This window comes from Dermacentor albipictus, chromosome 7, assembly GCF_038994185.2.
Source record: "Dermacentor albipictus isolate Rhodes 1998 colony chromosome 7, USDA_Dalb.pri_finalv2, whole genome shotgun sequence".
Taxonomy (NCBI): domain Eukaryota; kingdom Metazoa; phylum Arthropoda; class Arachnida; order Ixodida; family Ixodidae; genus Dermacentor; species Dermacentor albipictus.
In genome coordinates, this window is record NC_091827.1 from 27,726,067 (window position 1) to 27,751,387 (window position 25,321).

At 49.4% G+C, this 25,321-nt stretch overlaps 2 protein-coding genes across 2 annotated transcripts; both read right to left on the bottom strand.

Moving 5' to 3' along the window:
- Nucleotides 1-2,401: 2,401 nt before the first annotated feature.
- On the bottom strand, nucleotides 2,402-7,496 carry LOC139047362 (serine/threonine-protein phosphatase 2A activator-like). Its single transcript, XM_070521187.1, has 3 exons — nucleotides 7,134-7,496; nucleotides 4,642-5,324; nucleotides 2,402-3,152 (listed from the first exon to the last, which is right to left on the bottom strand). Exons 2-3 carry the CDS (start codon nucleotides 5,160-5,162, stop codon nucleotides 2,729-2,731), a joined length of 945 nt encoding a protein of 314 aa, XP_070377288.1. The 5' UTR covers nucleotides 5,163-5,324; nucleotides 7,134-7,496; the 3' UTR covers nucleotides 2,402-2,728.
- Nucleotides 7,497-11,540: 4,044 nt separating this feature from the next.
- Nucleotides 11,541-25,082, bottom strand: LOC135919247 (large ribosomal subunit protein uL1-like). Its single transcript, XM_070521811.1, has 5 exons — nucleotides 25,023-25,082; nucleotides 22,406-22,564; nucleotides 19,839-19,987; nucleotides 12,644-12,813; nucleotides 11,541-12,018 (listed from the first exon to the last, which is right to left on the bottom strand). Exons 1-5 carry the CDS (start codon nucleotides 25,025-25,027, stop codon nucleotides 11,848-11,850), a joined length of 654 nt encoding a protein of 217 aa, XP_070377912.1. The 5' UTR covers nucleotides 25,028-25,082; the 3' UTR covers nucleotides 11,541-11,847.
- Nucleotides 25,083-25,321: the final 239 nt, after the last annotated feature.

Consider the following 25,321-nt stretch of genomic DNA (forward strand, 5'->3'; position numbering starts at 1 on the left):
CCGGCGAGCCTGACCAGCAGGTCAGATTTTCGACGATTGCCGACTCTGCTACATGTCTCCCTGAAATTATTTGCCTCAATATATCGCGAAATGAAAACACGTATAGAGCCGCGCTCAACTTTCGCAGCATCGTAATCGTCGGTGAATGTTCCCTTCCTTCCTGGTCGCATGGTACGTACGGCAAGTCCGTTGCACTTTCCAAGAGACCTCGAAAGAGTCTGTTGGAGCCTTGCTAACGTGCTGTTAAGAAACCGCTTGTGTCAACGTGAGTTACCGGGCAAAGCAGACATAAACGCACGCGGCAATATCCTAGGAATGTGTCGAATACGTCCTGTAGACGTCCCTCACACGACCGTTTGACCGCATTTTGTGGACGTCGTAGGGACATACGCCAAGGATGTTTTTTTGCAGTGTTCGTCATAATGTCTATTGGGGTCGCGGCACACAATCAAGAAGGTACAGTCTACAGCGAAAGTTTACGGGATGCGGTTTCCCCTTCAAATGTGAATTCTTGCCCTGCTAATTCGTGGCACTTCGTATTTAATGAATGACTGTGTAGGTGGCGAAGGCTACTGCATGCTGGAACACTTAATTCGAGGCTGTGTGACCACGCCTCGCGAACATTCAGCTTCTTGGCAGATCCTGCGTCCCGTAAACATTTGCGGTTGACTGTAGACAGTGCACACGTTTCGTGCGCGCGCACGCACGTGTCTGGAGTTTAGTGCAGCGTACTTCTCATTTTTCTAGGCCTTCTTCCACCGAGCGCAAGTGACCACTTATTGAACTGACTGAAGTTTTCGAATTGCGTTAGAAAATTCGTGAAATGCGACGTACACGCGAGGCTGCAGACACGGTAGCCTAATTCGCATTGTAATTCGGACGTGAGAGAAAACGTAATTCTGTTACGAGAAAACTCGTAGAAAAGCCCTAATAGGAAGACTTAGTATTCGCGTGTATGCCGGAAAGTGAACCTTATATAGGATAACCTTGGGGACATACGTGGTAGGATATCCTAAGTAGGTCCATGTGCAATATCCTTGGGACATCCGAGATACACGATACCCGAAACTGGACGTCCAGCAGATGTCCTATCTGTATCCGAAATGGCACATGGACGTAGGGACATGATTTGGGTGTTCTGTGGACGAAGCGTTTTCACTGTGGAGAAATCGTTTTAATACGCTCGCATTATTTCTGTAGTTCACGGGCTTTACGGGGGCCACCTGTTTGCATCTAACCGTTTTTCCTGCCTAACTGGGTCACTGGGTACTCCGTGGTCGAACGGTTAGCGCATCGGGCTACTGTGCTGCAGAGGTAACGGGGCTCGAAACCAACCATCGGATCAACTTGAGTTATTGACTATGTGTCAGTGTGTATACATACGTGCCCATATTCAACGGGCCAATTTTACGCTATCGTGGGTCACTGTAGATGCGGGACCATGGGTAAGAACCGCTGTTCGAAGATACTCTTTGACGCCGACTTGGAGCACTGTGTTTGTACCACTAGCTTTGTGCCGGGAGCACTAGGTATGTTCCACTCGGTTTGTACCGGTTTTCCATGAACCTATTGATGCCAGCTTGGGGTCACCGGGTATGTGGCAGTAGATGTATGCCGTTCTTGGGCCACTGGGAAAAGGTGACGCGAGCAGGCAAGGAAACGGCTGCTACTATGTACCAGACGCGACAGCGGTTGCGGACAAACTGGATAAATTTAAGTTCGAGGTGCGGTATACGGTACTTTTCTGCTGTTTCCGAAAAACAAACTCCACGCAAATTTATTAAACGGACAAATGACGCAGGGCGTGCAGACACAAAGCTGCATTAAATCACCGTGAGGTCTATAGGCGACACTACAGAAGCGGTCGCACGTCAAATCAACACTTCTGTGTCCGTCGCGGTAGCTTTTCAGCTATGGCATTGATCGAGGTTGGCTCGATCCCAACCGCGGCAGTCACATTTAAATGGTATCCAGCGAAATACAAATACTCTCGTGCACATAGCTTTAGGTGCACGTTAAAAAACGCCAGGGTGTTAAAAATCCGGCGTCCGCCATTACGACGTGCTTCATAATCCGATTGTGGTACGTATTGGCACGTAGAGCCTCATAGTTCAGTTAAAATTTAGCGCTTTTGCCACAAGGCGATGTGCCATGTGAGGCAGTGACATTGCTCAACCCTCTCGGAGATTATGGACAATGGCGCACAACTATGCCTCAGGCAAACACGTCTCCCTGTGTGTTCTGTTTACTACGCAGAGAAACAGCAGTCGTTCACGCAAGTTAACGTTTAACATCAACTCACCGCTCTAGTGTTGGACTAAACGTTGAAGAATTTAAACATTCGCCACCAACATCAGCGCGAATTATCGTCAATAAAAGCAAATAGCACAAAAAGCTTCGATTTCCACTGTGCGTGGGATATACAGAATTTCTTTTTCTTTTTCTTTCTTTTTAACGAGAAACACCATCATAGCGGATCGCTGCACGACGTCAACAAATTTTGATTCGTGTCATGTCGTCACAATGATGTCGATGCTGCAAAGTCCGGCATTCCGAGACGACGTCATTACAAAGTTAAAATAGTTTGTTTCCCAACATTAATAATCGCCAACTGCGATCCTTTTAAGGTTCCAAAAATCGTGTCGTAAGCGCTTTTACAACGAATGTATGTACCAGCATATTGGCTTTAATAAATGCGATATCGCGCGATAATCAAGAGGACAGTCTCTTATTTCGTCGGGTCCAGTTTCCGGTGGGGGCAGAACGGAAGCAGTCTTCCGAACACCGCGTGCTGGACCACCGGAAACTTGCCCAGGACCTCGGCCTTGTACATCTTGATCAGGCCCGCGTTGATCTTGGCCCAGCTGGGGATGGCGCTGATGTTCCACAGCTGGTTGGAGTGCTCGTGGAAGGGGCCGCTCTTCATCTTGCAGATGAACTCGATGCAGCCCATGAACATGTAGTCGCGCGAGCAGCTCTGCGCGAACCCTGGGGTCGGGAAGGACTTGGGCTGTATCGCGTGCTGGCCGACCAGCTGAGCGCTGCCCCAGATGAACGGCAGGAACTGGTAGTCGTCGAGGCTCCAGGCGCCGTGGCTACCGGCGGGCTCCATGCGGTACTCCAGCTGGAGGTGACGCACCAGCTCCAGGTACCTGAGCGAAAACGTAATTTCAAGAGGCGACTCAACGGCGGCTGACACATCGAAGACGGAGAATGTCTTCCGGGGCGCGTTAGTGTGTGCATGCGGTTTGTCGTTCCACGTCTGTTGTTCGGGGAGGAAGAGACGCTCCTCCAGAAGACCTGTCTTTTCTTTCATTCGTTAGCAACCGCTGTTGAGTCGCCCTATACTCGACCTACGCCACTTTACCCTGCTTTAGTGCCATCTATACTCTTACGCAGAGCCTTTTACTTATCCGTTACTTTACGTTCTTTTTACAATGCACCTTCGGAATCGGCTCACATTTGAAGATTTAATTCACTATCTTCGTGATGGGCCCACGCTTTTCCTTGAGTAAAACCACGCTTTCGGTTCCGGTTTAGGGAGCGCGCAATTTGAACTTTGAATTCGTTTCGGACATTTTTTTCGCTGATTGTGCATTATGATCTGTACAAAGCTCTATGCTATCCTTGGTGTGTCTTTTTTCGTTCCGAGAGTCGTTTTGACGCCCTCTTGTCCAAAGTGCTCTAGAAAGCCTCAAACCGGCTGATTTATTAGACGAAAGCGGTTAGATACCCATATCACACGAACCCTGAATGGATCTGGCTTAGCCAAAGAAGACGTTGAGTTCTCTCCCCCATCTGCTCCCCCGAAAGAAATAAGACGCATACCTGTAATATATATTTGCTCTGAAACTATCTAGTACGTGTTACGACAACAGTAGACTGCCATAGGCGACACCTTCACAAGACCACTGCCACGGAGCACCCAATTACTATATTACTTTGCGAGGCGGGCACACCATTGTCCTCACGACCGCTATAGGCGTTTACAGCGCCGCTGCATCGGTGGTGTCATCCCTGAACACATCAGCGTCCTGTCATTAGTCCCTAAGAAAACGAAGAAGACAGGAACAGATAACGCGACACAAAGCGCAGGGGGCGATTCCGCCTAGCGGAACAGCCGAGGACACTGGCACCGGGCTACTCATTGCGCGCAGGCGCGTAGACTAGACTCATCCGTCGATGCGTTCTGTCATACGGAGCTGATCGGCTCTACGGTAGGGCGATAATATATATAATAATAATAAAAAAAGAATTGCATACCAGTCGCGTGCAATAAGAGCTGCAACACGGTGCCCGTAGTTTAAGGGGCCTCAAGACTAATTACCCAAAACTGCGCACTAGTACTTATGAAACCTAAAACTGCACACCGGTACTCATGAAACTCATTTTTCGTAAGCTTAATCATAAGGAACGTTGGAAGTCACCCCACACACACACGTAAGCCAGCTATACCATAAAAATTGTTACAGCGCAAACACATGCAACCACAAAGTGTGAAGGACGGGACACAAGCGCTGAAACACTTTCCTTCACAAAGTCCTTCACACTTTGTGGTTGCATGTGTTTGCGCTGTAACAATTTTTATGTCAAGTATGCACCAACTCGCCCAGAAAGAAGTTTTAATGCAGTTATACCAACCTTTGGAATACGGCCAGGACCACGGCGTCAGAATCCTCTTCCACCCAGGCCCCGATCTTGAACAGGCAGCACAGGAACATGGCGAAGCTCATCTCGTGGCCCGTCCCGTAGTCGATGCGCGTCGAGTTGCCGAAGCTGTCGTCGAAGTAAGGCACGAGCTCCACCAGGGCCGGCCGGCACCTGGCCGGCAGCGCGTCGCCCAGCAGCCGTCGACTCTCGTCGTTCACCTTGCCCAGCCACGTCCGGAAGGCCGTGTTGCCGAACCGCTGCGGCTGGCTGACGGGCGGCGTCTCCCGCACCCAGCGGTCCAGCGTGTCCAGCACGGACAGCAGGGCCGAGGTGACCTCGGAGACGTGGAAGGCGTCGGTGAGCTTCTTGCCCTTGACGCGCTCGTTGAGGGCGAGAACGAAGCCGACGTACTCGCCGTACGCTTCGCTCTCGGTCCAGCGCTTCATGTCGGCGGGCGACAGGACTTGCCGCTTGGGCTCCACGTACTCCGGCTCCTCGTCGCTGTCTGACATAGCGGTGCGGTCGATTGACGAAGTGCCGACTATACGGGCGCCTAAAGTGTGTCGTTGCTGTTGATTCGAAGTGTTCCAGGCACAGAAGTCTTCTAGGCGCGTGGCAATTATGGTGGCGATGGCAATGATGATGATCGTAGCGGTTGTGATGCAGGCGCCACCCTTTGAAGCAGACGATCGCACGAGAGAGCACCGGGTCAAAAAAGAGAAAGACAAAGAAACAGGAAAAAGAACAGACGAACAAAAAATTAATGCATTAACAAAGAAGGAGGCCGCAGGATGGCGGAGACTGCAAACGGGCACCTTTCCAAACTTACACATACTAAGTAGGATGTTCCCCACGCAGTATAGCGCAACCTGTCCGTGGTGTGGAGCTAAGCCAACATTATACCACATTACATGGGAGTGTACAAGAAACCAGGCATTCCACAAACACAAAACACCAAGCGCGGAGCAATGGGAGAGCTGGCTCACCAGCCGCGAGCTAGAGACTCAAAGAGCTCTAATAGCGCACGCGTGCGAGGCGGCCCGGCTCAGTGGAGCCCTGGACTAGGGGCACATCCATGGCTGAAGAGGACTCAAGCTTCAATAATGAAGACTTCGGCCTCGACCCGCTAAAACCTTTAAAGAGTCAATAAAGTTTTCCATTCCATTCCATACGTTATTACTGTTATTTAATTTTTGAACATACATACAAACGATAGAAAGCGAAAGCAAGGAGCAGGCTGGCAACAGCCACCAGAAGGAACACAGCGCCTACCTACGTTTGCTTCTTTGTGGGCTTCAGGAAGCGGACGAAAGAAAGTAGAAGTAGAAGGCAGCAAGGAAAGAGGAAATAAAGAATAAGAAGACATATAACAAATCCAAATTAATGCAATGACAAAGAATAGCGTATGGCAGTAGGAATAGAAAAAAAGAAGATCACTGCGTGTGGCGCTATTAAAAGAATGCTAATAAAGTCCGGGCTGTCGTCGCTTAGTCAAAGTATTAATAATCGGCTATAGGCCATGCTTCTTTTTTTACAGCGAAGGTGTAAACGGTTACTGTCCCCACTATAGTGTCCGCGTGTAGCAAAAAAATCCCGAAGATAGTGCAATGCCGGACCGACCCGCGGCGGAGGTGCAGTTCGTCATGAAGGGGTCCACATACACAGCTTCGCTGGTTAATCCCTCTTCACAGAGTGGAAGGGCACATATTTTTTCTTTCTTTTTTTATGTTCACAGAAATCTATTCACTTCTTCACTTGTGTGTAGTTCAGTGCTGCTCGCTCAATCTGCCTGACTCTTGGGCAATCCCCGTGTGTGAGTATGTGCCAAAGACATTAAGGTCTTCACCGTCACCATCCTCGCTCAAGGCACGCTCCCCCCGGTCCTATTTTGTTCCATTTACTTGTTTATTCGCGCTTTGCTGCTTTTGATGACTACTTCTTCATGTTCCTCTAGCCGACTTCTTCGCTATATATAGTATGCACGTGATGTCACATCCGCTGCTGTCGTCTGCTTCCGCCATCTTGGGGTAACTTATCAACAGGCGCGCGCATAGGCCTATAGGTTCCCCAAGATGGCGCTGTTGTAAACCGGAAGTAGCGGAGTATCATTGAATGACATACGTGCATACTATGCGTTGCACCTTGTTCTGCTTATATACTAGGGCAGTGGCACGTACCGATTCCACAGGAACTTTTTTTTTTAAAGGGCCCCTCACCATGCCACATAGCAAATGTTCATTATACGCTGGAAATCGTGCCCTTTAGGAGGCGTTCTACTGCAAGAATTTTTTCACATTGGTTCATTACTAGCCGAGATAGAAATGTTTCAGTGCCGCGAACCCGTGATTTCAGGAGGCGAGCGTCACCGCCAACGCAGGCACTTTCTCCATTTGCCCCCCAACTAGCCTCCGCTAGCGAAATTCCTGCAGTGCCGGCTCTACTACCGGGCTTCCTCTACCACGGCGGAGCTAGCTGGACTTCACCTCGCTGCGGACGTCCTCGAGGAGTCGCCGCACATCACCAGCGCGGCGATTCTCTGCGACTCGAGGTCCGCGCTGCAGCAGCTGCTACTCGACGAGCGCGCGCCGCCCCTTGCACAGCGCGTTGCCGTCCGTCTGCACGCACTGCAGGGGCGATGCAACCTACGCCTGCAGTGGATCCCCTCGCACGTCGGAGTCGCGGGCAACGAGACGGCGGACCAGCTGGCCAGGCGCGCACACGACTCATCGATCGCGCTGACAGACCGGGTGAGCTCGCTGGATACAGCGCGACTCCACTTCGGACGGGAGCTCGCGCTCCGCCATTTCGACGACCGAGTTGCGCAGGGTCAGCGTTGCCAGATTGGAAAGTCGGCACGACGCCAGAAACTCGCTAAAATTTCCCCAGATTTCACCAGAAAATAAAATTGCCTTAAAATGCACAAAAATGACCAAGAATTAACATTCGTCAAGCACTCATCTTATTATTTATATAAAATCACGATGAGAAGCCTTTCATCATCCCTTGGAGCATCGTAGATGCCTGAACGAAACCTGTGTACCATATCGTCTGTGATAGTGAACTTCACGCAACACCCCTCTCTGGAGGTCAACGTTGTGCGAATTCGTACAATGGAATCCAAAGTTTTCAGCGGCATTTTGTTCCTGTACTTCGTCTTAACACACGTGACCTGACTTAAGACACGCTCCACCACTGCATTCGACACTGGGCAAGAAAGACAAGCCAGTGCATACAATGCTAATTCCCGCTAGGGCTTTTCCCCCATGGCATTTTTAAACTTGAAAATTCTAGCCCAGAATGTTGCAGAATCCCCAGGAAGCTTCCCGTCGAAGACGGCCTGCGCAACAGGTTTTTGTGACAGCGAAACGAGCGGAGCATCAGCACGTGTGTTGGCTGGCCACTTGACGCATCGCCGGTGGCCCGGTGTTGCTCTTCCCGTGCTTCCCACGGTAAATTCATTCCTCCACTAGAATAGCCGGTGCCGTCTATTGAAAGGACTTATAACTATACGTGCGTTGAAACCTAGCGCTAGCATCACACGCTAGCACAAACCTTAGTTACAGTAAGCTTTATATAGTTCACTGTACCCTAGCAGTAGCACCGCAACACAGGGATTTCATGAGGAATAAACAAGCAGGCGCTACCTAGTGTTAAACGATTGGATGAGCAGCGCGGGTAGACGGTAATTTCGGTAGAGCGGTTTTCCCCAGATATCCCCAGATTTTGTCTGGTGTAGTAGTTTGTTGGCCTGGCCACCAGGAGCTCTACATTTTCACCAGATTTCCGAAATCTGGTGGCCAATTTCACCAGATGGCAACGCTGCGCAGGGTAAAGTCGTAAAGTCCCTCAGCGCAGGGGCGCCCACCGCGCCATCTCCCGCAGACCGGATTCACTAGGCGCGAGCGCGCCTTCCTCCTTGCCCTTCGGACCGGTTCTGTGTGGCCAGTGTGGCGGTGTGGCCCGCCGAGCGGCGGCATCGACTGCGTGGAGCCCTCTCTCCCCTTTGCCGCGACTGCGGGACACTGGGGACACTCCAGCATCTGCTATGTGAGTGCCCCAACTTTCCGCTCGCGCGCGCGTCTCTTGCCCGTGTTTACCGTGGGCACGGCCTGCCGTGCGACACCGTGACTGAACTCCTGCACCCCTCGGGCTGCCCTTCACGACACAGGACACTACTACGTGCGCTCCTGACATTCTCCGAGGCTGTCGGCCTCGCCGACCGCCGTTAGCTCCATCGCATTTCCGCGGCGTGCTGCTGTTTCTGGTGCACTTTCTCTCCCTCTACTTTCATTCCCTACCCCCTGTGCAGCGCGGTTGAGGTGTCCCTCTGCTGAGAGACAGTTACTGCGCTGCACTTTACCCCAACCTTTCCTTCCCATCAACAACAATCTCCTTCTCTCTCTCTCTCCCTGCATTCTCTCGTACCGGAGCTGGAGGCTCGCTTGGGGCATACGTTGCGGGCCCCGCCTCCTCTTTATTGCTTTTTTTTTCTCGCTTTTTTTTTTACTGCGCGGCGCACTTTTGCTGACGGCCTCGCGCGTGAGCTGTTGCGTTTGTCTCGTTTCGCGCAGCATAAGATTTTGCGCGCTGTGCACGAGAGCACCTGAGTAGAGGTGTCAGTCAGTGCTATACACAAACTCTGGAGGTAGACGCAAGCGGATCGCAGAGCATGATCGCGTGCTGGAACGCGGTAGAATATGACATAGTTTCGCTCTGTGCGAGCGCGCGACTGCGCGACATTGGAACAAGCAGGCGAAGCGGAGGTACATATCTCTCTTGCTACGGTACGTAGTAAAAGAAAGTCACACAGACATTGAGTTTGTAGGTTTAATTATTTATCTAAACATTATTTCGTCTACTGAAGCTCTCGATTCCATTGGGACGTGCTCACCGCTTCGAGCTCCCGAGAACGTTCAGCAGTTTCACAGTTTCCAGCACCGGAATCTCGTCATCTTCGTACCAGAAGTCAACCCACACCTTCAGATTGAGTGGAACGTGAAAAGGCTACCTTCACTCTCCGTTCCCACGGAACGCTGAACTGTTTTGTGCCTTAGCCGTTGGCCTCGCCACGCTAACCCTAGCTGCAAGAGATCGAGCGCTCGTGCACGTGTGCTACCCGCCTAAAGCGCCGCTGGCACGCGCCCAGCATGATGGAAACGCAAAAGACCAAAGCAAGCCCCGACCAAGGCTGGCAAACCGTTAGAGACACTAGTCAGCGTCTTGACGAGCTCGTCACCGTAACGTCGAGTCACCGACGGTACTGCATTATAGGAACCACCCGCAAGACCCTAGTGGACCCACTGTTGCGTGTGCACGTAGCCGGCTTGGCAACTATATACGGAAAATAAAGACACCTACGTGAAGGTGACGACTGTCCAAAACCAAACAGCAGTTGACAGCTACCGCCCAACAGCAATACAGAAACGTTTTCTCATATGGCAAGTTTCGATAATGGGAACACAGCACCCGCTCCTCACACCCTCACATATACCGGGTGAATGGCACGGACACAGTCAAAGGTATAATTCGTGGTATACAGTGTCCTGTGATAGCTGAACTTGAAAGGGGGGTAGAAGTGCAAGGAGCTAAAATCTTGCAAGTAAGGCGTATATACGTTCATCGAGAACAATCCTGATAACTCTCGAGGGGAACATATTTACCACGATACGCTCTCTACTGTTGACTGGTTGACCGAATGTACCAATATAGACCTCGGAGCATGCTGTGCCATTCATGCCTTCACATTGGACACGGCGCGGGCGGACGCCTGTCCCCGCAGGAACAAATTTGTGGCCTGCATAAAATGTGGAACTAAGTTACCTCCAGGATCCAATGCAGACACTCCTCATGAGCGCGACCTAGCTGCCGAAATTGCGGTGTAGAGCATGCAGCAAGTTACCCCGGTTGTCCAGTACGCCAAGAAGCTGACGAAGCAAGAAGGGTGCAAGAGGCCGCAAGCAATGCAAGTTAGACGCTATGAAAGAGCAGGAAGAGCATGAGCCCGCCAAGCAATCGAGGAACCCAAAGCACAAGCACCGCTGCCGCAGTAGGAGCCACAGTAGAAACAAATGGCTTGAGCTCCCAACCAGTGGCGTAGCTAGGTCGTCTGGCACCCGGGGCCCATAGGTCTTCTGTCACCCCCCCTCCCCCCAGCTGCAGCCGGTGGAAAGAGGGGTGCCGTCAGATGTATAAGACACCCCCCCCCCCTCACACTGGCCCCTTGCACCCGGGGCCCACGGCCCCCCGGCCCCCCCTGTTGCTACGCCACTGCTCCCAACAGCAAACCGCTTCGAAAGACACCATAGACCAGAAAAGCAACGTCGCCGGAGCGCGAGCCACAGCAGAGACAATGACCAGAACAGAGCTAGCAAAGAGGATTGTAGAGAGATACCACGACTACACCAGAAACCAAGAAGAAACGAAGAAAAGACGAACGGGGACCACTCCAGGAAGACTGAAAGACTAAAGATGCTCCCGAGAAGAGCAGCATACGTAGGGGAGTGCTTCGCACTTTTCACCAGCTGCCAAGTCTTCGCCACACCGCTAATCCCCACCTTTCCTACAGTCAGGCATTGAAAGCAGCTCAGACATCGCAATCTCAGCGGAACATAATTAGACATCTACCATTTACCCACCCTCACCCTTTGTGGTTCTGCCAGTGACTGCCTCCATGAACGATTCGCGTTTCGGAGCCCATTAAAGTACTTCATAAGAAGCATATCATGCGCGTTGGGTCAGGACCAGACTACTGTGGCCAACCAGGCCACCACCTTTAATTACACTGTGCGGGAACCATCTCAGTCTACACGGCGAGATTCACAGCGACCACATGCCATACTCCAGGAAGGATGGCAAAGAAGCCTTCGCTTTAGAGCACACACTCACTGAAATTCAGTCAGGGCCTTTCACTATAAGTATTGGCAGTGTTGTATTGTAATTGCAAGCCAATGTTCTACGATTTTGAAGATGAAGAGCAAATTCGAACGCCAGCACCAACGACAAATGAAACGCCGCGACAGTCCTTTAACCTTGCTGGCTATAGTATGCCTTCTCTCTGACGTTTCGGCTCGTTAATGAACGATGCACACCAGCCGGGACAGATCCCTGCGTTTCCAGGAACAGCGCCTGCTCGTGCACACCACGTGACTTGTGCTGTCCTCAGCCGCTTCCAAACGCGACTCAGAAGGCGCACGCGGGTCAGCAGAGCTTCACGGTGGGTCCCGAACGGCTTTTGATGTGAAACGTGTGGACTTCCTTGGGGTATCCCTTGAGCAAGCGTTTCAGGTGCGCCAGGACCCGGTTCACGTTATCCGCCAAATGCTCGGGCAGCATGTCCACGTGGCCCACGGCGACTACGAGCTGCTTACGCTGCGAACGGAGCAAAATATGCGCTGCATGGGATGAGAGCCATAGAAAGGGAGAGAGAGGAAGCAAACATTTATTTACTAGCCTCATGCTCGAATCTGCGCACTACACAGTAATGGTTTAAACTCATTTCCCAATGATGATGAGTAGATGAACGGATAGATTGCTGGTAAACTGCTTTTGCGGGGATTACTTCTTGTACCGTACATACATATAAGTACTTTTGCAAAAAGAAGAAGCGAAACATTTCGCAAAAAAAAAAAAGTTTGGGTCTCAAAAGCTGACTGTTCACGTTTCGGAGCACATACGAATTCTTTGTACACGACGCCTTGGACGCGAGGTCGTGTGTCTACGGCACAAGGAACCAGTATGGGTTCCGAAATGTCAATTAACGTTGATTGGCTCGGGGACAGGATGCCTTTGCCTTATTTAGCATGCCCTCTGACCAGACGATTCTTCGTCGGCTTTTGAAAAAGCCTGTCCACCCCTTCGGTGATCTGCTTTTAGAGGATCGGTCCAACGAACGTGACACGACCGATGACAGGTATTGCTAGTGCTAGCGATGGTGACCGCAACAACACGGCTTTAACATGTAGAAAGGTATAGAGATACTATCACGGCAACATGCCTTCAAGCGAATCTTGGCTGTGTTTTCGGCCTCCTTGATCTTGGCCATCATGGGCTGTTCGGGCGAGAATCCGACGGGCGCCTTGTGCTCGCCTCCCACAGCATAGCCCAAGTAGGCGTTGAACTGGCTTAGTAGAGGCTTGGACACCAAGAAAGCGTCGTACTTCTTAGCTGCGGAGGTGAAAGAAGAGCATACGTGAGATGAGCGCTCAAAACCCACAACACTAGCTGAGTGGTGTGTAGCCTGGCCACTGAGGGCAACATTAAAATACACATCATTAAAGAACGCAACAAAATCTCGGGCTTCGTAAAAAAAAAAATCCCTGGCTTAAAATTGTGCAGATACAGAGCAGCCTCCGTGCTATACTTTGCGTTCGAAGTACGTTAGAGTTATACGCCAGAGAAATAACATTCGCAAAAGTAGACGTTTTTTTGAAAACGAAACTTAAAACTCGAGAAAACGTCGCCATTACTGCTCACCGGAAATGACGCACGACCCAGAACTTTGACAGCCATCGCGGCTCCACTGCATGATCGACGAGATCTGGTAGCGTCCGCGGAGAACAGGTCACATAAAGCTTATGTTCAAGTATATAACATCCTTGCCTCTGGCAAACTGATAATCTTGAAGGCAGCGTGCTGGGATTTGTGCCGTATTCGCTAACCACAACGTACACGAGTCGTCTGCTTGGGCGAGGCCATACGTCAGAAGTCTATAAGGCCACCTTCAGCTACGTAATAACCTCACGTATACGAGGGTGATCTTTAGGTTTCTTTAACATGTATGTTTTAGATCAGGATTGATGTCGACCACCTGGGTTTCCTTAACGAGTACCCAAAGAAAGGTGTACAGTCGCGATCAATTTGAAGGTGATCGCGCGAGCATCGACTGGCGGGCCTTCCAAGCAGCATAGCGGCCGATTTCGGAACTGCGAAGATAAAAATTGCGCTGCCTTCTTCCCCTATTATGCTCTTCCAGGCTGCAATCGCCACCCCCAAGACCAACTCGCCACATTTTTGTGTTTGTTTCCCTTTCATGGAAATGATCTGTGTGCGTCGCTTCCTCATGCATATCTTGACTAACAATGACGCCTCTGTGCAAACGCTCATAACGCAATCGAAATGAATTCGCAGGTTATGCCATGAACGGTGACGGGAGTGACAGCTTTTCGGGGAACACCAAAAGAGAGAGAGGAAAGCTATCTGAGGTTTCCCTCTCGACCGACGGCGATGATGTAACATGGCGCTGCTCCTAGTTTTGGTCGCCGCTCGAGCGATCACCTTCAAATTGATCGGGTCTGTACACGGGCGTTATTGCACGCATTCCACCTCCATCGAAATGCGGCTGCCGTGGTCAAAAATCGAATAACCTTGTCACGGCTAAGCCGCTGCAATTTATATGGGCCTAGCTTACTAGATCAGGCGGTAAACTATGGGAATGCTGACAACTGCGTCCGATAGCGTGCTTACGGGCAGCGATGGGAACTTCACGCTGACAAATGCTGACAAGATCAGGACTGCGAGATACCGAGAGAGCGAGCATGGGGTCGCCACGTCGTGGCTGCTGTGGCAGAGAAGCTTCTGCAAAGCTTGAAACCTAGAACACCTCAGGATGGTGGCGGTCAACCGAAGACCAGACCGGCGGTTCTCCCCTATATTCATAGGGTCTCCCACAACCTGAAGAATGTAGCCAATCGCTACGGTGTGCCGGTGGTATTTTCTGCCCCGCGCAAGTTGGCCTCTTTGTGCCCCCGGATTGTCTCCGGCGAGGAATGCGTGCGAGACTGCACCAAACGTCACGCCACCCAGTTTGTCAGGTGTTCGGTCGGGGTTGTGTATGAAATTCCCCTGACATGTGGAAAAGTTTACATTGGCCAGACGGGCCGTTGTATAAATGAACGACTAAGGGAACACAAGCTCTCTATGGTTAACGAAAAAGGGTCAAATTTGCCCTTACATTGCGGCGCATGCCCTTTGGCTACGCCTGATAAAGCATGCCAGCCTTTGCTGGCTAGAACCAAAATCTTAAGGCGCAGTCGTAACCAGGTAGCACGTGAACTCGCAGAAGCTTTTTACATTGATAAGTCAGGTGATGATTGTGTAAGCGATTCCAGTATAAATTTGTATAAGAAAGAAAAAACGTTCTTGGCATGTGCGCTTAGGCAATGAGTAGGCAATAAGAATCTAGGTATATATATTTGTGTTCCTTCTGAATAAAATCAGTCGCGAGTTTGCGCCCGTCCATGTCCTTACTCGTCCGTGTCTTTTTTAGCGCAATTCCCTTCTTTAAGTATGTCGCCACAGATATCGTAGAGTCGAGAGGAGCTTGGTCGCTGGACAAGTCGTTGGACTGTCGATATAGCCCTATCGGTAAAGGAGCTGATGAATTTATCATGAGAAAGGCACGCGTTGCTGTCCAAGTTCGCTTTCTAACGTCGTAAAAATGCTGCGCATACTGTTTTTTCACTGCCTTCTGTATGTTGTCACGGTGTTATAGCTCGATAATTCGGAGGGTTATGCGCATTATCATTATTTTTTTTTGCGAAGTACAATCCGCCATCGCCAGACGCCGGCCCCGCGTTAAGTGTTCCTTCGATTCCGTTGCATGCGTTCGACTGCATCCTGTTCATCCAAGGTCATCTACGTAGTAAGTGTGTGTCTGCCATTCTGTCGAAGTATATATAATGCAAGCTTCCCTCTTGTGTGGGCCCTCGATGAACGCACCCCTTCTGTTCAAACTGAGCGCATTGGTGTTCTTGGCACCCGCCGTGGTATATAGCTTATGGCGTTTTTCACTGGTCGATTCGGAGCAGGATTTTTTGCTCCGCGGCAACGAATCCGAATTTCACTGGTCGATCTGGAGCGGGTTCGCGCGTTCCACTGGTCGTTTCGGATCAACTCGCTCCGCGCCGGATCGCTCTCACTTGCTCCGCCGCCGAGACGCGGATTGGTGAAAGCCGAGCGCTCGCTCGAGGATTCAGGCGGCTGCTCCAGATCGACCAGTGAAAAACGCCATTAGTGTGGCTGTCGCGTTGCGCTGTCGAGCTCGAGGTCGCGGGTGCGATTCTCGCCGCGGCGGCCGCATTTCAAAGGAGGCGGAAATTAAAAACGCTCGTGTACTTATAGAACCGGGGGCTCGTAGAAGCATCTCAGGTGATCAAAATTATTCCGTGATTAAGTATTGTTGGTGGGAGGGGACGACCAGGTCGATGATGCAAATTCCAAGTGAAGCCGGATGAACGTTTGGTGCGCCAACTTATACGAATGTTAGGCAACGATTTACGCAGATTTCGACGAGTGCGTTTGGAGCGCTTTAGCACAGGTAGTAGCAATGCGCGATGACCATGAAAGATTGGGTGTGAGGTGTGATCCTATATACTTGGAAGATTCAACAAGCCGAGACACGGCAGAAGAGCTGTTAATAAAACAGGAAAATCTGAGTGGGATTGTTTGCAACTGAAAGAAGTGAGTTTTCGTTTGCTTGAGTTTAGAACCGTTTATCATTTGCGGCAGCCCATGCTATAAGCTTACTGTCACTTTGTGGGACAAAGTGACCATCGGGAGAAGTTATCTTTTTGTAAACGACGCAATCATAAAATTGCCTAATATTTGAAGGAATGATAGAGAGCACATCATTAATATAGAATAAAAAGAATAAAGGGCCTAAAACGATGCCCTGAAGGACTCCGGAAGTCACGTCAGCCAGAGCCGAAGGCACAGTTTTTATTAAATGTTAATTGTTGACGAAGCGATATAAAGCTTATTAATTACGATAATGTAGCAGAATTTATAGCACAAGAGAACTCAATTTAGAAAACAAACGGCGATGGGCAACGCGGTCAAAACGTTTCAAAAAATCGAGAAAAATGCTATTAGTCTGGAAGTTACTGGAATGCATTATGTAACCGCGCAAACGACAACGGACGAAGAAGGAAACGCACAGGGCAGGCGCGGATCCTTCTTCGGCGTTTACGCAGGCGTTTCCTTCTTCGTGCGTTGTCGTTTGCGCGGTTACATAATGCATTCCAATGTCGACCACCAACTAGCCCGCCTATCCCTGGTAAATATGGAAGTTTCTGTCCATGTTGGAATGCAAGTCGGTTGTAAACTCGAGCGACTGCGTATCGCAGGACAGGTTTTTCGCTATAGCCATGCTCATTGGTGAAAAAGAATAAAACAAGAAATGAGTAGACTCTCGGTGGTTGTAGATGTGTGATGCGACGATATGCTCAAGGGTGTTACGTTTCGCCTACGACGCGCGGTGTAGCCGGCGCGGATGCAACGGACACCGGGGCTTCGTTCAAAGCGGCGGACATTTTGGCCCGTTCGGAGCGGCCGCAACGCATCCCCGCCAAACGCGTCCAGGCTTGTTTCAGTGCCACGTGTCTTCGTGTGTGCGTGTGTGTGTGTGTGTGCCCACGCTTGTCAAAGCGCGGCAGCCGGGGAGACGAGCTCCCCAAGTGTGAAGCGAGGAGGTCTGACCGGCGCCGGCCCGGCTGATGCGTCACTACACTCGTCTCTACATGTCTCTCAGCTCGTCCGTGCCTCGCTGTGACGTGGTCTCATCCCGTGACCTTCCTTCTTGCCCGCGACGCCAAGAGTATAAAAGCAGCTGCCCCCGGACGCCAAGAGAGAGGCTCCGAATTCTTCCGTTGAGAAGCGTGCTCTCCCGTCTCTCCACTTCGGTCGACCTGACCGGCCGCTCTTTTGCGATGCTAGAATAAACAAGTTGTTCCGTTAGCAGTCGACTCATGCTTTGCCAGGACCTTCGGATGCTTCCAGTGGTGCCCCAGGCCGCCAGGCCAACGCTACCCTTGGGGCTTGCGACCCATTTGCAACAACTCGTGCCAGCAGTGCGACTGCAATAACGGGTGTCAGCACTGAGGTTCCAACAAGGGCAACTTACAACATATGCATCCTAAGGAGACGGGGCGGTAATTATCTGGTGCGTTTCGCTTTCCGGCTTTGAATATAGGAATTGCTTTAACGACCTTCCGATCTGCGGGCAATGGCTCGGTTGACAACGATTGTATAAATATACAACACTGAATTACACTATATAGTGCTAACGTACTTTTAATCTCCTTATTACCCCGAGTCCGGATTATCTATACCGGCCGAAGACGACAATCTTAGATTGTTTATAGGGCACGAATCATCATCTGCACTGATTGCTATAGGTTCCATATATGAGGATAATCTAGTTCAGGAGCGATAAGTACGCCTTGATGAACCTCCTTTGCAAATAAAGCAGAAAGAAAATTGGTAAACTCAAGCGAGCACTGTGCACCGCCTAAATGAGCATGATGATTTTTGACAAGATTAATTTGTTTCGAGTCATGATAAGGCGATATGGTTTGCCGATACCGTCTCGGATTAGAGCGTAAAAGGAAGGGAAGGTCAGACTTATCAAATATTTAGCCTTAGCTGCGCGAGGAACAGTGTTCTTTCAAGCATGCCTTGTATACTTCGCCCAGGAGGACGGGCTGGACGAAATCTTGGCAATTCCGTAAAGCCGTTTCTTTTTATTTTTCTATTCTGTACAGTGACGGACCTGAACCAGCATTTTTGTATCGTGGGAAACGGAAATAAGGGGAACATACCCGTGAACTGAGTATCTTGGATGCCAGCCAGTTTTCATCAACAGAACGCATCGAAAACATTTGTATCAAAGACTTATGGGAAAACGCCGTCAATTTCGCACTCATGCATTCATAGTCTGCTTCATTGTAGTTACGGACGATCGTGTTAGTTATGGCATCTATGTTCGTTGCTGACTTATGAATAGTAAACTGAAGTAACGTGTGCTTGATAAAACCATCAATGAATTGAATTGGGCGTATAGCGCTTAGGTAACCGTGGCTTGCGCTAAACCTATAGGATGTTAGTACTGCGCGCAGGTTTATTTACGGCCTGTGAAAGGTTAAAACACAACACTAGGTTAACAAAGTCCGTTGAAATACGGCAGGACGATCACAAAAGGAACCAGTCAATGTTAAGAAAGTGAAAATCTCCGAAAAGGCAAATGTAATTATTAAGGCACCTCAGGGTCGTGGCAGAAATGCTGCTTCTTAAGTCTTCTAGAAACAAATTACTAGCATCACGTGGGCGATAGCAATTAAACGCCTGATGGTAGGTTAGCAGTGTGAGCCCGGCAAAATAGCAGCCCATATTATTTCAAGATTACAATTCGTACCGATAACGAAATATGGGATGCCCTTTTTTAATGGCCAGCAATACCCCTCCGCCTCTTTTGTGCATGATCATGTCGATAACTGGCATAGACTTTTGTCAACCAGTCATTCACGGCCCCTATATTAGTATGCAACCGAGTCTGTATCGGTACTAGAATGTCCGATTTGCTATGATCAAGGTATGAGGAGGCTTGACAGCATTTAGGCAGGACACTTCTGGTATAAGTAAATGAAACTGATAATGAGAGAGAGATGGAAGGTTTCGATAATGGTTTGCTAACGCGTGCGTTGGCCCATAGCTATCGCGTAGATAAGACAACAGAGTTGCTTGTGGGGTCATAAATGCATGTCGAATTGTCAGTTCTAAGCTTATCAACCGCTAATCTAAAGGGCTCCGTTCGTGCCCTGGCAAATTCCAGCAATTTTTTTTTCCTGGCTTGGGGCGTGTCGAAGGTGCAAACTTTTCCTTATTGAGGAAGTATATACTTCCAGTTTGCGGGCCAAGCCCAGAAGGTGTTGCGTTGTCTTTGAAGAATTTCAGTTTTACAATAATAGGCACATGTCTTCGGAATGAAACGGCCAAATGCATCATCATCATCATCATCATCATCATCATCATCATCATCATCATTTTCTGTCCCCCAATTACCCCTGCACTCTTGCGCTAACCGATTCCAACTAGCACCCGCAAATTTCCTAACTTCATCGACCCACTAGTTTTCTGCCGTCCTTGACTGCACTTCCCTTCCCTTGGTGCCCATTTTGTTACTCTGATGGTCCAACGGTTACGTACCCTACACGCTACATGTCCAACCCAGTTCAATTTTGAGTGATTATTATGTTCTTCTTGGTCTCGGCTTTTAAAGTGTTCGATGCGGTCTCACCGAAGCGGTCGAAGAGGAAGAGAGAGATATATAGAGAGAAAGCTTTTCCGCTACATCTCTCCAAGAGCAAGAAGCACGGGGCATAAGGGAACGCGGCTTTGTAACGTGGTGGGCGTACCGAGAACTCGGGCCACTGCGGGGACCTTGCCGATTTCTTTCAATGTCGGCAAGTCCAAGAAATCCAACTGGTTGGCCGCGGCTTCTTGAATGGCTTGCTCGCCGCCGACGATGCAGACCCGAAAACAAGGCTTCGGGGAGTGCTTGAGCCTGAGAGAGAGAGAGAGAGAGAGAGAGAGAGAGAGAGAGAGAGAGAGAGAGAGAGAGAGAGAGAGAGAGAGAAGAACCAGACATACACGGGAGTTTCATTTAGCATCCAGGGAAAACACAAGGAAGGCGGTAGATGGAAATGTGAGACGATGAGCAGAACGAGAACAAGGTGAAAGCCGGAGCCAATGTTTCGGGAAGTGGACTTGCCTTTTTCATGGCTTTTTTCATTTTAGCATGCCTCGCAAGATAACCCAGCAACAACTTGGACATTACCAGGAAAATAACGCCTGCAGAAATCACCGAACAGTTAAGTGAACAGATTATGCGGACCGCACAAGTTAAATGTACAGCTGTCAACTCGTGGGCATTGAAATTTGGAAGATTCGCCAAATGGAGGGTGGGGGGAGGGTTAGAGTGTGAGAGAGAGATTTTGCTATCCTCCTATGTCTCATCAACGTTACAAGCAGCTTTGAATGGCTTGCCAGTGCAGTTATGAAACGTCTCGAAGCTCGCACTGTGACTGGGGATGACATGGGCGTGCATGTATAATTAAGAAACACGTGCTGTGTCTCGTGGCAGTGGCCGCTCTCTACTCTTGCATCACCATATATTTTTTTTTGTATGTTCCGCCGCGTGACATTTCAGTACTGCGGAGAAGCTGACTTGAAAGAACCGGCCATTGTGCAATTTATTTATTTAGTTATTTATTTATTTATTTCACATACTGTCAATCGCTCATGGGATTATCACAGGAAGGGCAAATACAAATGATAGTATTTGCGAACAAATAATATAAATACATTATATGATAACGAGCGTGTTATTGCGAAGGTTTTTGCTCCGCTAACCAAAAGAATTAAGTACTTCAGCACAAATTAAATATATGGGTACAATTTATCATAACCTATAAGAATGTGAGAAAAGAGGAAACCAAATAAAAAAAAAACTTTAAACACAAGTGATATAAAACACGTAATGAACATGATGAACAGGATGCAGTCATGCATATAATGCATCACAGTTTTTAAGAAACCACCGTTTTATGCATTCAAGCACAAAAGTAACGGGAACACCAATGCATTTCGACGGACACTTTGAAATTTAATATATCGGAACTGGTACTGTCCAGATAATTCGTTCCAAGTGGATACGCCGTGCGAACTCAGCGAGTGTATATTTCGTAGATTGAAATATGTGGCGTAAGTTAATTAATTAAAGAAAACGTTAACTAGCGTAATTAATTGTTCAGTTGAACGTTTTCATTTCTCGTTGAAGTAATGGCCGCTTCATCGAGTAGTTTAGATCATGTGCGAGTCCTACCCGGAGTAGACGGTTTTCGCCTGGACGTCTGAACTCGATTGCCCACAAGGTGCCAGGTGAACCTTCGGCATTCGGCAAGTGCACTGTCCAAAATCGCAAGAGCAGCGCGGGCTCCTGAATTGTGCTATCTGCCATAGGCAATCTTTAAAAAATTTGGTGCGGCCAAAAAAAAAAGTGCCCTGTATGTTTAGTGCTCAGCGAATGAAGCACATAGTGGGCGGCAATTTTTGGGCCACCAACGAGCTCAGAGGGACTGAACGCAGTCACAATGACTCTCGCATTCATGTGACATTTGCCAGAAAAGTCCGAGGACGCCTATAAGCACTTCCTATGAGTCGTGAATGCGAAAGCATTAATGCCTGATCGAACGTCGCTGAGCGGTCCTTCGAATTATAGACTCCTCGCGAACAAGCGAGCGCGTTGAGACGCTTGGCGCCTTGTGATTTAGGCTTAGCGAGGCGCAGTTAGAACGCAGGCGAGAGCATGCGCGGGCAAAGAATGCACTTATACCTCAGGCTACCGAGGGCGAGGATGACGTGGCGCCGCAGCGATGCCCTCTCCCCTCACGTCCTTTCCCTTTCGCCCTCTCTGCTCCGTCGAGGCGGACCGGTGACGTGGCATCGAAGCCAATGGGAAGTTAGGCGCCGTTTCGCTCCTACAGATGACAGGCGCCGGCATTTTTCACTCAGTGGACGATTTGACGCTTTCGCACCAAAAAATGCATCAGATCGGTGACCTCAGTGACTACTGTCGACGCCAAAGGTGTCAGCAGTCACGTGCTCCGAGCCTCGCGTTTCGATTGCTGAGCACCGTACCCGACTGCGCATCGTCGACGTAGTTCAGAAGGTTAATTTGTCACTTATTTAATAAAAAAACTAGCCAAGAAAGAAAAGGAAGATGCGCACAGGAAACAAGAAGACAAGAAAGCCTCGAAAGAGGCTTTCTTGTCTTAGCGCTTGTCCTGTCTAGTCTTTGTGGATCGTGCTTTGCGCTCTAAGCTTCCAATGTAACTATGTTTTACCAACCAGCCCAAGCCTATACTCTTCTGCACAAGACAAACCTGAGTCCAATTTTCTGCTAGCACCCAGTAGGACTTACCTGACGCTGCCTGTGAAGTGCTCGTACTCCTTCTTGCCACACTTCTTGAGCTTGATGAGCACCTCGACTGGTTCGATGCGCCTTGAAGGTCTTTGCGCCGCAGTGTTAACGAGGGACGCCATGCAGTTGTGGAGCATCTCTTGGCTCACGCGCAGCTGGCTGGAAAATCAGCCACAAAGAAGACACTTATTACGACGTAATAAGATGAGTTAAGGACCGCGCAGCGAGCGGTAGAACAAAGAATGCTAGGTGTCGCGTTAAGAGACAGGAAGACAGCGATGTAGAAAAGAAAGCAAGCAGGGGAAGCCAATATTCTAGTAGAAATTAGGAGGGCAAGAAATCAGCTGGGCTGGCCATGTGATGCGCAGAGCAGATGACTGGTGGTCTATTAGAGTTACAGAATAGGTGCTATGGCAAGGGAAGCGCAGTCGAGGACGGCAGAGAATTGGGTGGCGTGTTGAAACGAGGAAGTTTGTAGTCATAAAATGGAATCAGCTTGCGCAAGACAGGAGTAACTGGAGAGCGATGGCAGGCATGGGTCTTCGTACTGCAGCGGGCATAAAAATAGGCTGACGATGATCCCAACGTATATGCCCTCCCTCTACATGAAGAATATGTATTTGCAACTTCACGCGTCATGATAGGTTGCTCTTCTTTTTTGTATGTTTTCGGAAATTTGGTGCACAGGTTTTCTGTACTTACTACCACCCACAGATGTTTGCACAATTGTGGACGCCAAGATAGTGCACCAAAGCGAAAACGCCGATGGTAAAAAAAATACGTTAAAACATTATATATATGTTGGAACACTTCTGATTGGACCTGTGCTGCAATTTAGAATAACTTGCGTAAAGTGTTCTAGTAAAATGAGTTCGAAGGTAAATGGCTGGGACTTTTTTCTAGGGGTCAGTGTACATGTCGCTGTGTAGCGGGTTCCCTTATTTCACGGTTTTGTTGCGATAGCAATTATATACATGGACACTCCAGGCGCAGTTACGCCGTCGCCGTCGGCGTGATGTTCCGCATAAAGTCTAAGTGGGAGAACATCGCGACCGTGCGCCGTATGCTGCGTGTGCGAGTGAAAGCGTGTGAAGTTGAGCCGAGTGGGGTGGCTCGATCTCGAGCGCGGAAAGGCGGAAGGCCGGGAGAAAGCGCGCCGTCTTCCATCGCGCAAGGCTCTGGGGAGGTAGGCGTGCTACTCCGGCGTCGGCTGCGTATGGCAGTGCTGAGCGCGGCCGGTCGGGCCCTATCTTGAAAGCGATCTGCGATAAAGGACATACTCCAGGTGCGCCGAGGGCTGATAGCTTCGTCGCGCGCCATGTACTCGCCGCTTAGTTCGCGTTAAAGCGGGAGGCAGCACGAAGGCCAGTTCGCTCGCTGCTGCTGCCGCACTTCCTCGCGCCAGCGTTTTGACAGCGAGCGTACGCGGTCATCGAGTGACAGGTGTTCATGTTTGCCTGTGCGCGCGTCATACTATGCTTGGTTATTTAGTTGGAAAGCGAACGTTTACGAGTTTATGCGGCCGGTGGAACTACTACCCTTACTTCGTACAGCTGTGTAATAATTTGCTGTCGCAGTCGATGCTTCGATCACCTTTCGGGCGAAACTGCGACTTTTGTTGCACAATGTTTTACGTGACGCATAATTTTCAAGCGTCTGTAGAGGTGATTTCCCAATATGTTAGACCTGAAATAGTTGTTGTTTTCATATCAGACGCTTCCGTAGAGATATATAGTTCGAGCGGAATCGATGTCCTTGTCGGAAGAGCAAAACTAACCGAAGAATAGTAAATTTGTAGTTCAGTCTGCAGTTGTACGCTTTTCTTCGTGATTCTGAATATGCAATAGATGCGCTGAAAATAACTTTTTAATAGACTAAATTAATGTGTGCCTGAGTGGTTATGCTGCTTGTCGACCTAACTATAACGTGAACCAGAGCGTGAGTGGCGGCAGACTATTGTCACTTCTTCCTGCATCTTCCTGCTATTAAATCTCTGGATGATAATCTGTTTTCGTGTTTTCTGGCATATAGCTTGCACTTGTGTAGAGTTTTATACAGTGCTCTTTGGTGGTGCCTACTGAGTGCAATTCATGATATGTCCGTTGAAAAATGTATCTGCTAAGTTTAGAGGAATTTTGTAAAACTAGTCTTGTACAGTGCACATCAGCGTGCTGTCTCCCGATTGGTGCTGAAGAGTGTAAAAATGACCTAAATAAAGCGGCATCGTTCTTCCCCATCCGCCGTCTCCTTTTGAACGTCACTGGTAGGGTCTACTTCCCAGCCGGCTTGAATAGTGCCCGACACCACATGTGGTGCTCCTCTGTATTCAAGCATTTCAGCGGGGATCCCCGCCACCATGCTCGAAAGGAGGACAACTAAAACGAACTACGAAAAGACCCTATAGTAAAGGGCACCGGATGAATTTTCACTGGGCGAGGTTCTTTAGCGCGCAGAATCACTGTTTTGTTTTTCTGCATTGCGTCGAGGGACAACAAGAAATGCTTGAAAGGGCTGCATTCATTCGCTTCGGCTACCAATCCTATGCATGCTCGGATATACTATACTCTAAAAAAGTAGTAACCAGAGGAACTGCATTAGTAAGAGAAGTTTTACTAACCTCATGGTTCACGCTCCCCGAGCACCCGAGTATTGTGATGATGGGCCTCAAACATATGGCACGTACCCACTTATAGAGAATGAGCCTCGAATTGTGTGGCAAGAGAAAACACCTAAGCGAAGGAAACCCGGTAAAAGAATACTAATGCAATCGTTTTCACCCATAAAGCCGTACTAACACTTAAGCTCGAGTTTAGAGCCTTTTGCATTGCAAAATAAAAGCTGCCAAAAGCAAGAATAGTACGAAATTAGTACGGATTAGTACAAATAATACGACAAACTGTAATGAAATTATGAAAT

Bases quoted from the DNA above. Each gene is read 5' to 3' on its own strand.
- LOC139047362 (XM_070521187.1), bottom strand. From the start codon at position 5,162: ATGTCAGACAGCGACGAGGAGCCGGAGTACGTGGAGCCCAAGCGGCAA. The intron at 3,153-4,641 runs GTTGGTATAACT...GTTTTCGCTCAG, and splicing joins GTCCTGGCCGTATTCCAAAG to GTACCTGGAGCTGGTGCGTC.
- LOC135919247 (XM_070521811.1), bottom strand. The intron at 12,814-19,838 runs GTACGCCCACCA...TCACCTCCGCAG, and splicing joins CGCAGTGGCCCGAGTTCTCG to CTAAGAAGTACGACGCTTTC. The intron at 12,019-12,643 runs GCATGTTGCCGT...CTCCGTTCGCAG, and splicing joins CAGCCAAGATTCGCTTGAAG to CGTAAGCAGCTCGTAGTCGC.